General features: G+C 37.6%; 2 protein-coding genes across 2 annotated transcripts in view; both read left to right on the forward strand.

Annotated features, from left to right (window-relative positions):
• LOC138024045 (retinol dehydrogenase 8-like) overlaps positions 1-1770 on the forward strand; it is a 19721-nt gene extending 17951 nt beyond the window's left edge. The window contains exon 3 of the mRNA XM_068871136.1: positions 763-1770. Coding sequence (XP_068727237.1) covers positions 763-1108 — 346 coding nt within the window. The 3' untranslated portion in view covers positions 1109-1770. The remainder of the gene's footprint in view (positions 1-762) is intronic.
• A 2528-nt stretch (positions 1771-4298) lies between these two features.
• LOC138024652 (disintegrin and metalloproteinase domain-containing protein 28-like) overlaps positions 4299-12500 on the forward strand; it is a 12166-nt gene continuing 3964 nt past the window's right edge. The window contains exons 1-6 of the mRNA XM_068871869.1: positions 4299-4311; positions 4820-4888; positions 5397-5491; positions 9607-9683; positions 10685-10751; positions 11924-12012. Of these exons, the coding sequence (XP_068727970.1) occupies positions 4299-4311; positions 4820-4888; positions 5397-5491; positions 9607-9683; positions 10685-10751; positions 11924-12012 (410 nt within the window). The remainder of the gene's footprint in view (positions 4312-4819; positions 4889-5396; positions 5492-9606; positions 9684-10684; positions 10752-11923; positions 12013-12500) is intronic.

Genomic DNA, 12500 nt, shown 5'->3' on the forward strand with positions numbered 1-12500 from the left:
CAAATTAGCTACACACTTCTGAGGGGGCAAACAACAAAAGTTCGAGAGGTTATAACGAACATCTTAGCCACACAGATGATTTGTTTCGCGTTCGTTGAATGTTTATCACCTAAGTAGTAAAATAGAATGATTACACAAGTTACTTCGATGTTTTTCTAGTGAAAAATTAGCAGATAACGAAGTAGAAAGTCAACATGTCGGAGGCAATCAAAATATATAAAATTATTATAAAAGGTACTTAATTCTGAATTCTAAAATGTACATTTAGCAATTTTAATTCAACGACGAGCCGATTTTCCGCAATTTGCCTTTATTCCAATGTTTGCCCCCCAGCATAACACATGGCTAATTTGCATGACAATTTGAAAACCAACATGGCGGCTATTGTGAATAAGGGCTATTCCCACCCTGGCCAGAGTTTTTCTCTGTCCTTGTGTGGACCCATTTCCATCAGTAGGGCTAACGCTCACATGGTTCATATGTGGCACTTCACATTACACTCTAATCAGTTAAGTCTCTAAATTCATGTCTGCACGCAAAAGATAAGAGCTCTGGAATCGAGATTCCGTAGATACCTGTGTGGTCTTAGGCCTGACACGTACAACGTTTGCGATATGGTCTGACTTGCAATCACTGTGTTAAGTTTGGATCGAAAGATATTAATTTTAAAAGACTAATTCGGTTAAGAAAAAAAAAAAAAAAACATTCAACATAAACGTTCTTAAGTTATTTTATGTGCGCATATGACTTTCTTATTGGTAGGTGCTGTTTGTTGGAACCAGGCCCAGTGCGGACTACGATATTACCGAAGGCAGAGGACTGGTGCCAGAAAAGCGTGGAGGCATCGCCCGCTGACCCGAAGACAAGAACCATGATAGAGCTTCTTACAACGAATGTGAAAAAGGAGTTTGAAAGATGCATGCAAGATTGCGAGGAGGTCGCTCAGTACGTAAAGGAAATCATTCTTGGGGAAAGATGTGACCTACGGTACCAAACAAACGAGAAATTTGGATCTTTAGAAGTGGCTGCCAAGCTAGTTGACCCCACTGGAAATAAATCAGTGGACATTATAAACAAACGCTATCTTTCTGAACAAAACCAGCCATGAAAGTCTATGTTGCTTGCAATTACCTTGGGAATCTATTTAACTATTGTGGAGTCATACAAAATATTATACCACATTATTTTTTGTTTTGGTTCAGACTTCGTACTACCAAGGTAATTTTAATTTGAGTTTCCGTGGAAATTTTGTTCAACTCATGTTGAAACTGTAACTCACATGCACAACAATCTTAAAAACTAAAGAAAAGGCATCAAAATTTCACTAGCAAATTTTATAAAACACTGTACCCAAAAGCAGGAATCGAACCTACGACCTCCGTAACACCGGCGCATTTTTCCTTCCCATCATATTATGTATTTGTATAAACTGAGGCGCATGACTTTGTAGAGCCCAGCTGCAGACCAGTGGGACACATTGTCCGGGCCATTAAGGACCTAGACAAACGACCTGACTTTCTAGTGATATCTAGTAGCTCAATTGGTAGAGCATCTGCCCTAATTTATCTTGAGTTTAAGCTAAATCACGATCTCATTTCAGTTGCCGAGTGGATGAAATCCAACCGAATGGCACTTAGTATCGTAAAAATTAATTTCATTCTCTTTCATTAAAATAATAATAATAATAATAATAATAATAATAATAATAATAATAATAATAATAATAATAATAATATATTCTATATACAAGGCTAAAAGTTAAAAAAAATTAAAATATTCAAACCAAACGTTTTCGGCTGTTTGCCATCATCAGGGTGATGATGGCAAACAGCCGAAAACGTTTGGTTTGAATATTTAATTTTTTTTTTTTTTAACTTTTAGCCTTGTATATAGAATATATTTTACTAAGTGAACATTATGGACAATAATAATAATAATAATAATAATAATAATAATAATAATAATAATAATAATAATAATAATAATAAAACTTAGAAGACTTTTAATCTAAAGAGTAATGGTGTAAATATTCAGCAAGTTTCTACAGTTAAATATCATGGTATTACCTTTGATGGTAATCTAACTTGGAAAAGTCACATTGATAAGCTTTGTCTGAAACTGTCGAAAACTGTAGGAATCTTTTCAAAATTGAAGTACTGTTTTAACATTGATATATTAAAATGCTTTAAAATTCTCTGATATATCCTTTTTTTTTAACTTACGATGTCCATGTTTGGGGTCTAACCTAACCAATTTACCTAAAACTTTTGACCCCTTTGCAAAAGCGTTTAGTCAGGATTATGGCATTTTCTGAACCCGCATCGCACTGAGAGCCCTTGCTCAAATCCCTGTATCTTTTAAAAATTCAGTTGTGATATAATCCATATTGGAATTTTTTTTAATGGTTATCAATGGTTTCATAAATTAACTTGATCTTGTTTTTAACAAATAGATTCCATGTTGCCGTGCGTCTGTTCAGTAATAGATCACAGATGACGCCAAAATGTGGTAAGAACAAAAAAGTGGCACACGAGGTGATAGCCGAGTGTGTCACTGATGTTCTTACCACATTTTGGCGTCATCTGTGATCTATTACTGAACAGACCCACGGCAACATGGAATCTATTTGTTTTATATAATAAACAATTAAACTTTATTCGCATAAACGCTGATGGTGACGTCAATCGTGCGTCTGTCCTCTAACAAATCATAGGCAAGAACCAATCAAAATCCGTGAATAACTTGGGTTATTATATAATGCTGATTAGTTTAGGCGAATATCTTCTGCTATTCATATTTATACACGTCAACCAAATAATGATGATGCAGTTTGTAAACCAAGTTCAGACCACTCAGTATGGTATGGATATTTATTCTCTTTGTTTTTCTGGTGTTACTGTTTTGAATTCATTACCTCTTGATCATGACGTAAAGCAGATTTTTCCTTTCTCTAGATTAAGAACTCTATGATTGACAGTTATGACATTGATATTGATAATTAGCTAGCTTAATTTTATACATAAGTATAGTGGTAAGCATGGTATAATCACAATAAGTTAATCAAGTAATGTAGTCAGCTCTAAGTGCTGGAAGTTGGCTGTGACTATCTGTTTTTGATTGGTTCCAAAGTGACAGGATATTTATGTAGATTCGGATTTTCGTAGATTTGATTCTTAAGTAATTTATGTTAATATGGTCAACAAGTTTGATGATAGTTAATTTGGGGCACCTACTCGACTCGATTAGTTTACTAACTATTTAAGTGTCCCAAAACCCTACACCGTAATAAAGTATCGGAAGCTTATTGTTCTTTCTTCTCCTATGTCTTTTTTCTCTTTTATTTTTCATGTATGGAATACAAATTATTCTGGTTCTTTTCTATTCTATAATATGTATTGTATTCATTATTTTATTCAAACAATATTGTAAAATTGTAAAATTATCCTAGCTTTATGTATATAATATTCTGAGTGAGTGAAATAAAAATTGACTTGACTTGCTGCGATTCCTGCCGAGGTCTCTGATTTTTCAGTTGTCCTTTCGCCCGTTGCCAAGCAACCTGTATTCTTATTCTTCTTGCATGCGCATGACACCTTTCCATCATCGTACCCAAACTTGAAAGTCAAATATTAAAAGAAAGCTTTTTAAAATTCCAATCCTTTTCGTTTCTTTTCGAGGTTTCAACAAAACGAAGCTTCAGTGAACTCTTGTGATTATTGGATTAAACCATTTCATTGTTTTGGACGTCATTTGTTGCTTCCATGCTGACTTGGCTAAATTTTAGCGGCAATTCTCTTTCAAAGCTGGCTCACTTTTGTCCTTGCTCGTACGTAAACAACTAGCGTATCTTATAGATAGTTATGCTGTGGTACATTTCTTTGAAGTGACAACATTTATCACTGATAACCACAGCAACGATAAATTGAAGTCCGCGGGACTTATTTTAGTTTCTTAAAGGAATGAAGTGTCGTCAATGCGCCGAAATTCAATCCGGATCACCCCGTTTCCAGACCGTGATGAACTGGAGAAAATGTAAACATAATTTTTATGAGTGGGGTGACCTGTAAGAGTTGGCCCATAGCTCATTGCTTCCTCCTCTCTATTCTTCTTCCCCCGAGTGGCCAGTATTTGTCATTTGAGTCACTTAACATAAGCAAAGTGTGAACCGGCTCCCGCTGTGTAAATAAATAGCGTCAAGCCATTTGGCACATACCTTAGCTGCTTAAAAGTTGGGCGACCGCAATCGACTCCGCTCTCAGAAGAGGAGTTCGAGGGATTATTGAGAGTCACTGGTAAAAATGCTGTTTCGAGGTTTGTTGTTCTAAGTGCTTGTTATTTAGTGTACCTCATTCGATTGCTGAGCTTCCGTTTGGCAGAATTCCCATGACCGTTGTCTAGCTCCGTCCTTGAGACACATGCAACAGCTGTCGGAACGTTTGTAATAAGCTAACCACAGTATATTGAATTTAAGGTGCATAGAGGTACTAAACATTTTTAAGGAAATCATGATTAAAGACTGAAACGAAGGAAAGGCCGGAAAAAGTGTATTTGATATCCTTGTCTGTTCGTCATTATCGAGTTGTCTTCATTGTTACGTCATTACCTTATTTATGTTATGTAAAAGTGTATCTGTTTTACTATAATTGTCTGTCTTACGATTTCGATCACTTATTGCGTAGCGGTACAAGTGGTTAAGAGACTCTTCAAGTTTGATGGGCTCATCTGATCTCACATTGGCATAACGCGAATGCAGTTGCATCAATGATAATCTGTTACCACCCCTCTTATTTTGCTCTTTTACGTGTGTTTTTTTTTCAAGGTGTGTCTTTGCTGTGCCTTGTTTGTACAATGCTATTGATTGGAATTGGATCACATCCAGCACCGGGAGGTATAGCATATCTCAAATCTCATCATTATGAATTCAGGGCAATACGCGATTCACATTGCTAACTTAAGAGTTACGGGAAACAACAACAACAAAAAAAAAAAACAAAACAAAACAAAACAAACAAAAAAAAAATTAACAAAAAACTGAATCGTTAGCATTCATTGTCGATCCAAAATTGTCCAACGCAGTATTTACCACGTTCCTGCCTCACAAGCGATGTAAATGAATCGGGGTGATCACATGATTAGTAGCAGAACAACACTTACCTGGAACGTTGCAAAAAGTTAACTCATTTTATCGCAACTGGCTAGGAAGCAAGGCATTTCCTTATTTATTCCAAAGATTTTTTTGATCAATCGTATAAAAAAAATACAGAAGTTTTCGTCACTTTAATGCATAGCCTCTGTTATCGATAGCATAAACAAAGAATGACACCGCTTGCTGTTAGCTTTCAACGCAGGTTAGATTCTAAAGTGTTAAAATGACAAGATTATTTAATTACTTTCAGCATGGTTTGAAGATATCGATGATTCCGTGCACATTGTGTTTCCGGAGAGACTTAATAAGGGGCGCCTGAGGAGGGACTTATCCACAAAATCAAAGGTGATACCTCTGTTAGATTTATTAAAAAGCTCAATGTTGGTATCGCAATTTCCAGCTTTCGAACTCTAGTGAGAGTGTTTGAATCGCTGCCATCAGAAGGAGCCCATGAGTAGTCATGGACTCCTGCTGCCATGCAATATCGGCAAAAGAAGAAGTCTCACTTGAGTTCTTCAAATTTGGACAAGACTCAGGAAAATAGTGAAATTCTATTTCTACGCGTTGTTTTTTTTCAGTATTGAAGAATATTAGAAAAGAACTCTCGTGAAGGTCACTCAAAACTAAATCCAGAATATATTTTTTTCACTTTCAGTTTTCGTATTCTACGAGATAAATGACACGATTTCCAGTTTTAACTCTATCATTTAACCTAAATCACACTCGCCTAATAAGTCGTTTCTTCGAAATACATTTCAAGATAAAAACTAGCGATAAAATTTTCATTCATCATCAAGTTTAAAAAAAAAAAAAGAATAAACTTTGCCTATAAGAAGTAAAATCATACGTGAGAATATTAAAAGCGATAAAAAATGTGGAAACATGTACTAAGCGTTACAAAAGGTAAGTGAAATACCCCCATCTATAAAGATCGGATCTAACATCAAGCCAAAAGAAAGCAAATCCCCTATTGTTAACCAACAATGCGTTGTTCACCATTTCAAGTGTGATCTGTGCGATGCGGATTATGTCGGCTACACATGCCGACACCTGTATCAACGCATTGAAGAACATAAGGGATCTGCCATCGGGAAACACGTCAGATCAACATGGGAGGGACCCAAGGGACATATCTCGTAGTTTCAAGATCTTACGGAAGTGCCAGAGAACATTTGATTGCTTAATTTATGAGATGCTTTTTATAAAAGAACTAAAGCCAACTTTGAACACGCAGTCTGACTCCATCCGTGCAAAGTTATGTTTATAGCTCGGAGTATTTCATGTATTCCTTTGTAAAGCTTTTTGTCCTGTTGTTATCTAGCCTTTTTTAGTTTTTATCACTTACCTTTTGTAACGCTTAGTACATGTTTCCACATTTTTTATCGCTTTTAATATTCTCACGTGTGATTTTACTTCTTATAGGCAAAGTTTATTTATTTATTTTTTCAAACTTGAAAATGATCTCACTCTCGCCTATATGAATAAGAAGACACCAATAGGGCTGTGAGTGGATATTCGTTTGATCAAGCTGTTTACCATCCATACTAAGAAAGCAAGGCACCTGTTGGTCAAATGAGCGACGTGGGTTTGTAAAAAAAAAATGCAATGTTGGCCGAGTCGGCAGAAATCATATGCAACGTTGGTTCCGAAATAAACTATTGCTGATTACTGAGGACGCGATTGTTGATCACACCAGGCTTCTTGTATTTGACAAAAACCTACTTTTTTCGCGTCCAAGCCGAAGCAAATGTAAGAATCCCAGGTGGTGATTCCATAAAAATCTCTCGAATTTAAACTTGAATTAACTCATATTGGTCTCGATATTCATTTCAGCTTTTTTTTTTTTCTGTTACGCGTAATCGTTAATAGAAGAAGTGTGCTGAGCTTGACACGGATATTATGCGCCGATCAAATGAAAACTTCAACATATCCCCCCTTCCCTTTCCCGGGTAAATCCCGGGCATTTTGATTATTTTCTGTGCCCGGGTAGTGGGGAATTTGACCTTTGTCTGGGTGGGGTGGGGAAGATTGAACCGGAAGTGCTGGGTTTCAAATGATTTTTACTTTGGGGCTCTGAAGTCGCTAACAACTATAAACACGTATAGACGAGATGGGAGAGTTTAAAGGAAGAGCAGCATTTGCGATGTGCGATTGGCTAACAAAAAGACTAAGGTCTTCAAAAGTTATCTTCAAAGGAATTTTGGCTGCGTAATTCGTCTTTGTCATAGCATAGAGTGAACACAATATGGTACGTTTTCACAGTCCCATTTCATGGTCAAAGTTCTGAAAGCTGTGCGTTTCTGTTAATCAACTGACACTGGACAATTTAAAATATATGCAGTCGTAAACGCTCTAGGCTCTGTTGTTGATAAATATACAATACGTCGTTAAACAACCTTTGCCGTGTTTCGGAGTTGGAGTAGCTTAATATACTTGCTTATTGACATTGTCCGACTTAATTAATTCAATTTTTAATTCACTTGTAGTACTTTCAATATTAAAGTTGTGTTTTTGTAGTAGCTCAATTCTGGTAAAAAAAACTTAAGGCATCATTATATAAAGGGTCACGGAACATGTCTTGGCATCTTTATACAAAAGCGTTTTAAAGACCTCAGGAGCCTATCGCGCTTGTTCTTTGGTAGGGTTTGACAGACAAATCCGACGATAGGTTAAGGCACTTGAACGCCATTTTGGCCAGAGGGGGCAGGAATTTCAACGATCCAATCTCCAAAAGTTCAAATGTCCGGGTTTCGCCCCGAGGGAGGGGGGTGGTGGAGATGTTGAAGTTTCGAGTTGATCAGAGCATTAAAACCACGAGTGGAATAAATTTAGAGTTACGAGAAATTTTTCATCAATTCTGATTGGTCTGAAATATTAATCTGAACCAGTGGAGTGCACAAGTGTGGAGAGTATCCTTTTCCAAGGCATTTTCTCTCTCAGAAGAAGGACAAGCTCTAACCGGCTTAAAGTGGATATCACCTTAACACATTTTTCCACTTTAGTTATTCTCCGAAATCATCCCAAACACATCGTGTAGTTTTTAGAACCTTTTGAATGAAATGTCACAAACTGTTTGGTATTGAGAAAGTTCTTTAAAAACAGCAATGCAAATTAACTTGTGACGTCAACCCGGTATGGAGGCCATTTCCCTTCATTGTTCGGTCATGGATCAAAGTATGACCACTTTTCCCGTATTTCAAAGCCAATAAAAACGTGAAATTTCAGTCCAAACTTTCTTAAAACAACTCTATGATCTTGGGGTCAATTTGGAGAATAAATAAAGTGGAAATGTGATTTGAGATGATAGACAATTTAATTGAAGATGCGCGCAGTCGTATAAGCCGCTATCAAAAATACTATAATAATCAAGGGCAATCAAAGAGTACGATATTTTTTAAGTAGCTTACAATGGAGGCTAATGCGGGGGAATACATTAAAAAGTATTTGCGTTTGAAAAGATTTCCCCGCTTAGCCTCCAATGCAAGCTACAGTCCCAGTCCAATACTGAGAAATATGGTCTTTTGCAAACCATATCAGTAACTATTGCCAACCACTTCTGCTTCAAATCTTCGAGACTACGCAGAGTAGCATTCGGTAATTCTCCGAATTCTTGGTTCGGAGCAGAACTGAGGTTGTTTCCGAGGGTTTTTCAGTACTGACTAAAAGAATCACGTTCTGTGCTGAAGAGAATGATACTTAAAAGCCTCTCAAACCAGTCTCTAGTAATGTTATTAAACCATCACGATTCAATTCGCACTTGTCTGAGTTCGTAATCCCCCTTCAGTCTTCCGAATGTCTGATAACCGTGTTGGTGTGCCACCCATTCAAAGTGATATTCTTTAGGAAGGAATTAATCCACTTATTTTTCTTGATAGGGTATTGAAACCGAAGCAGCGATAGGCTGATCAATATTACCTCTCTGTAGGCTAACAATTATTACGCAGTTTTAGCAACGACAATATCAACGAAGACGAAAGCATCACCACACGAACGGCTTCAAAAAAAATGATAAAATAAAATAAAAAAGGAAATGAAGCGTTCATTGTTGAATGGCCACGTCGCCGTCAAAACTTAAAACTTTGTGATTTCACGTTGTTGTTTGACAAAGTATAGGGCAGAGGAATGTACTTAACTGCGTGCCACAGATGTGCAGAAGGAGTAGTTTTCCTTTTTCAACTAATAATCTTTCTTTGTGGCGTAGCTGTTGTCGTTTTTTAAACTTCCTAATATCACTTTGTTATTTTGCAGAGTACCCGCCTGAACTGTGGTAAAATGCGTGCCACAGGTGCAGCACTATTATAAATTTTCCTCGTTAAACCAATAACAAACATTCTTGGTTTGAAACATCAGTATTGTTCTTCCAACCATTCTCGTTTTCTCGTTGCATAAACTCCCTACTATGTAGTGATTGCCGAGATATAATCAGATTGAAGTTACTCTGACTCATTTTTGTTCCAAAGAATTCAAGCGACGAGTACGTCTCTTTCAAACTGAAAGCTTTTGGTAAAGACATGGTGGTTGATATTCATCTTAACAAGTAAGTTCCTTAAATTCCACCTAAACTTAAAATTCCCATAACCCCAAAATATTTTTTTCGCTAAAATGAATCTTTGCATCTGTTTGAAACGCATTGCGGCCATTTTTTCCTTTTTCTAAAAGATCCTTACCATTCTTACCTCAAAATTTCGCTTTTCATCTGCCTGGCATCACGCGCAAAGTTATCAAAACTAGCAGTAATTTGGACCCACGACCGTGAGATGAGAGGCATGGGTCTATTCTCGATTTTCCGTCACGACCTGCTTTGCAATGCAAAATTTCTTGGAAAATAGGAATGCAAAGCAGGTTGTGACGTAAAATCGAGAATTAACCCCTTTGCCAAATTCAAATGACAATGAGCTTGATTGACATGAAAATACACCCTCCACTCATTGCCATTTGACTTGCTTTGAGACCGAGGCAAACAGCAACTCGGAAATGGGCTAATTTCATTAACAGACTTCATTTTTACCCCCTTGCGAAAACGTTTTCCGGGTAATTGTTCCACCCCTCAAAAATAATTGTTTGCCCTACCACACGCATTTTTCTAAAAGGATACCATTACACGGCTGTTTTTCTACCACCATCTAGAGGCACAGATCACAAGGGGCTATTCTTAGTTTTCACTTACGCAGGTGACTAGGGCCATGTTTTTCAAAACAATAACTATTTGCATAAAATAGTATACAATTAGGGAGGGGAAGGGTTGGGAATTGTCAGCTTGTGACGTCATAAACGGTTCGGTGATCTACTATTTTGTCATTCAACATGGCTGCGATTACGTAAGCTGCAAACTATTTTATATCTTACAGTCTTACTCCGTATACGTCCTTTTAGAGAGAACTTATTCCACCCTTCTCTTTTTCTTAGAACGTTAGAGGATTTAGCAGAAAACTCCAAAAAGGCTTTGTCCCTGAAGAGGCGCGATTAGATTTGATTTAGCGCGTTCTGTAAAGTAACTACGTTCCACTAAAAGTTAACCGCCACTGTTTGTGTTTTTAGGATGTTGGCGACACCACAATTTACTCTTCGTTACTTTAAGAGCAATGGGGAGTTAGTTCAACGAGAGGTAATTTGAAGGACTGTAGGTTAAAAACAAATGAAAATAACAGTAAATGGAGGCCCGTCCAGGGGCGCATATCTCTGTAGTCGTTGATGACATTTTGCAGTATAATTTTTGCGACTGAAAATTGTTAGTTCAAAAATAATCGTCTGCGCAGCAGTTAAACATGCACAGAACCTCAAACTGTGAGTGGCTATAAGGATACCTTAAGGAGGACGTCGAGGAAATGCAGACTGACGCCAAATTAAAGGAAAAAAACAAACAAACAACAAACAAACAAAAACAAAACAAAAAGAAATGCGTGAGTACTCATGTTTATCTGCTGTAGACTCTTCGTCTGGCCTTGGTTGTTCAAAAGGCGGATAACGCTATCCAGCGGATAAATCGTTATCCAGCGGATAAACACTAGCAAAACCAATTGAGTTATCCAGTGGATAGCGCTATCTACCCTTTGAGCAACTGGGACCAGATGTCTCCTCCTTTACTTGGAGAATTTTCTTTTTTGAACTGGTGACTGAAATAGCGACGGAGCGTTATTTCGGAGGAACACCTTCATGGCTTGTGTCGGTTCTTTAATGTCGGCGGGTAAGCACTTGTTTCCATAACTCAAATTTCTCAGCACCTTGATAAATGTTTGGCGGTCCCGGAAAGCCATCTATACGAAATTTCCATTGGCAAGACTAACGAAGCCAACGAGAAATTTTTAAGTTTGATGACGGTATTCATCATAATAACTGAAAGCTAACCATTTTCAAATTTGTACTCAGAGCTAAACGCTGGCGAACAGCGCTCAGCTCTGCTTGGAAACAATTCTCGTCCTTGCGGCGTTCTTCCAGTTTTTACTAATTCAATGAGTGACTGATGGGTACAAATCTGAACTGATTATTGTCTACAGGAGGTATTGAAAGATCATTTTGAGCCATGCAAACAAGTGGTAGCCGTTATATGCGCTTTGTGTGAATCCCGGTACATGCACAGCTGTATAAATATATCCCTCCACCCATGTGTCTGCGTTTTTTCAGTGTGGGTCGTTCCTGGTCATCTTGCAAGGTTTTCTATCAATTATATTGTTAACGACGATGGGGAACCGCTAAGCTTATCCTCTTAAGTTCATAGTTGCCACAGCTAGTACGCCACTCTACCGTAATTTACTCAGAGGTAATTTTAAATGATATCAGGAGGCTACACCAAAGTGTCAGTATCAAGGTTACGTCAGAGGTCAGGAGACAGAGTCGGCTGTCATTTTGGAAACTTGTCACGGTTTGAGGTGATGCATTTCAATATTTTAGAAACAATGAAGGACCGATGGTTTTAACCAGTTAACAGAGCTCGTACTGCGATTTTCATAATTCTGCGGAGTCTACCTTCAAGCGTTGAGCGCTAAACTGCGATTTGGCTTCCATCAATCAAATTTCCGAGCATGCCACGGAAAATCGACTCCGCCTCCGGAAAGTGAATTGGAGTTTTTGTTCAGTTCACAGCTCGAACACCGTTATGGTATGTTTTTAGATATTCTTCAGTAAAAAGATTCTTGCAGATTCCATCGCTTTTCGTCGGCGTCGAGTTTGAATATACGAATGAGCCATGGGAACCAAAGATGCTGATTGGTGGGTTAGTCACGCATCAATTGATTTCGTCATCTGTGGTTGGCGTCGGAAGTTTGATTGATATTCATATTACATACATAGTTTATTCAAGATTCAAGATGCATAAGCCTAAGTTACAAAAGAAATCTTGAAAGGGAAGTAAAGTGGT

Source organism: Montipora capricornis, chromosome 11, assembly GCF_036669925.1.
Source record: "Montipora capricornis isolate CH-2021 chromosome 11, ASM3666992v2, whole genome shotgun sequence".
Lineage (NCBI taxonomy): Eukaryota > Metazoa > Cnidaria > Anthozoa > Scleractinia > Acroporidae > Montipora > Montipora capricornis.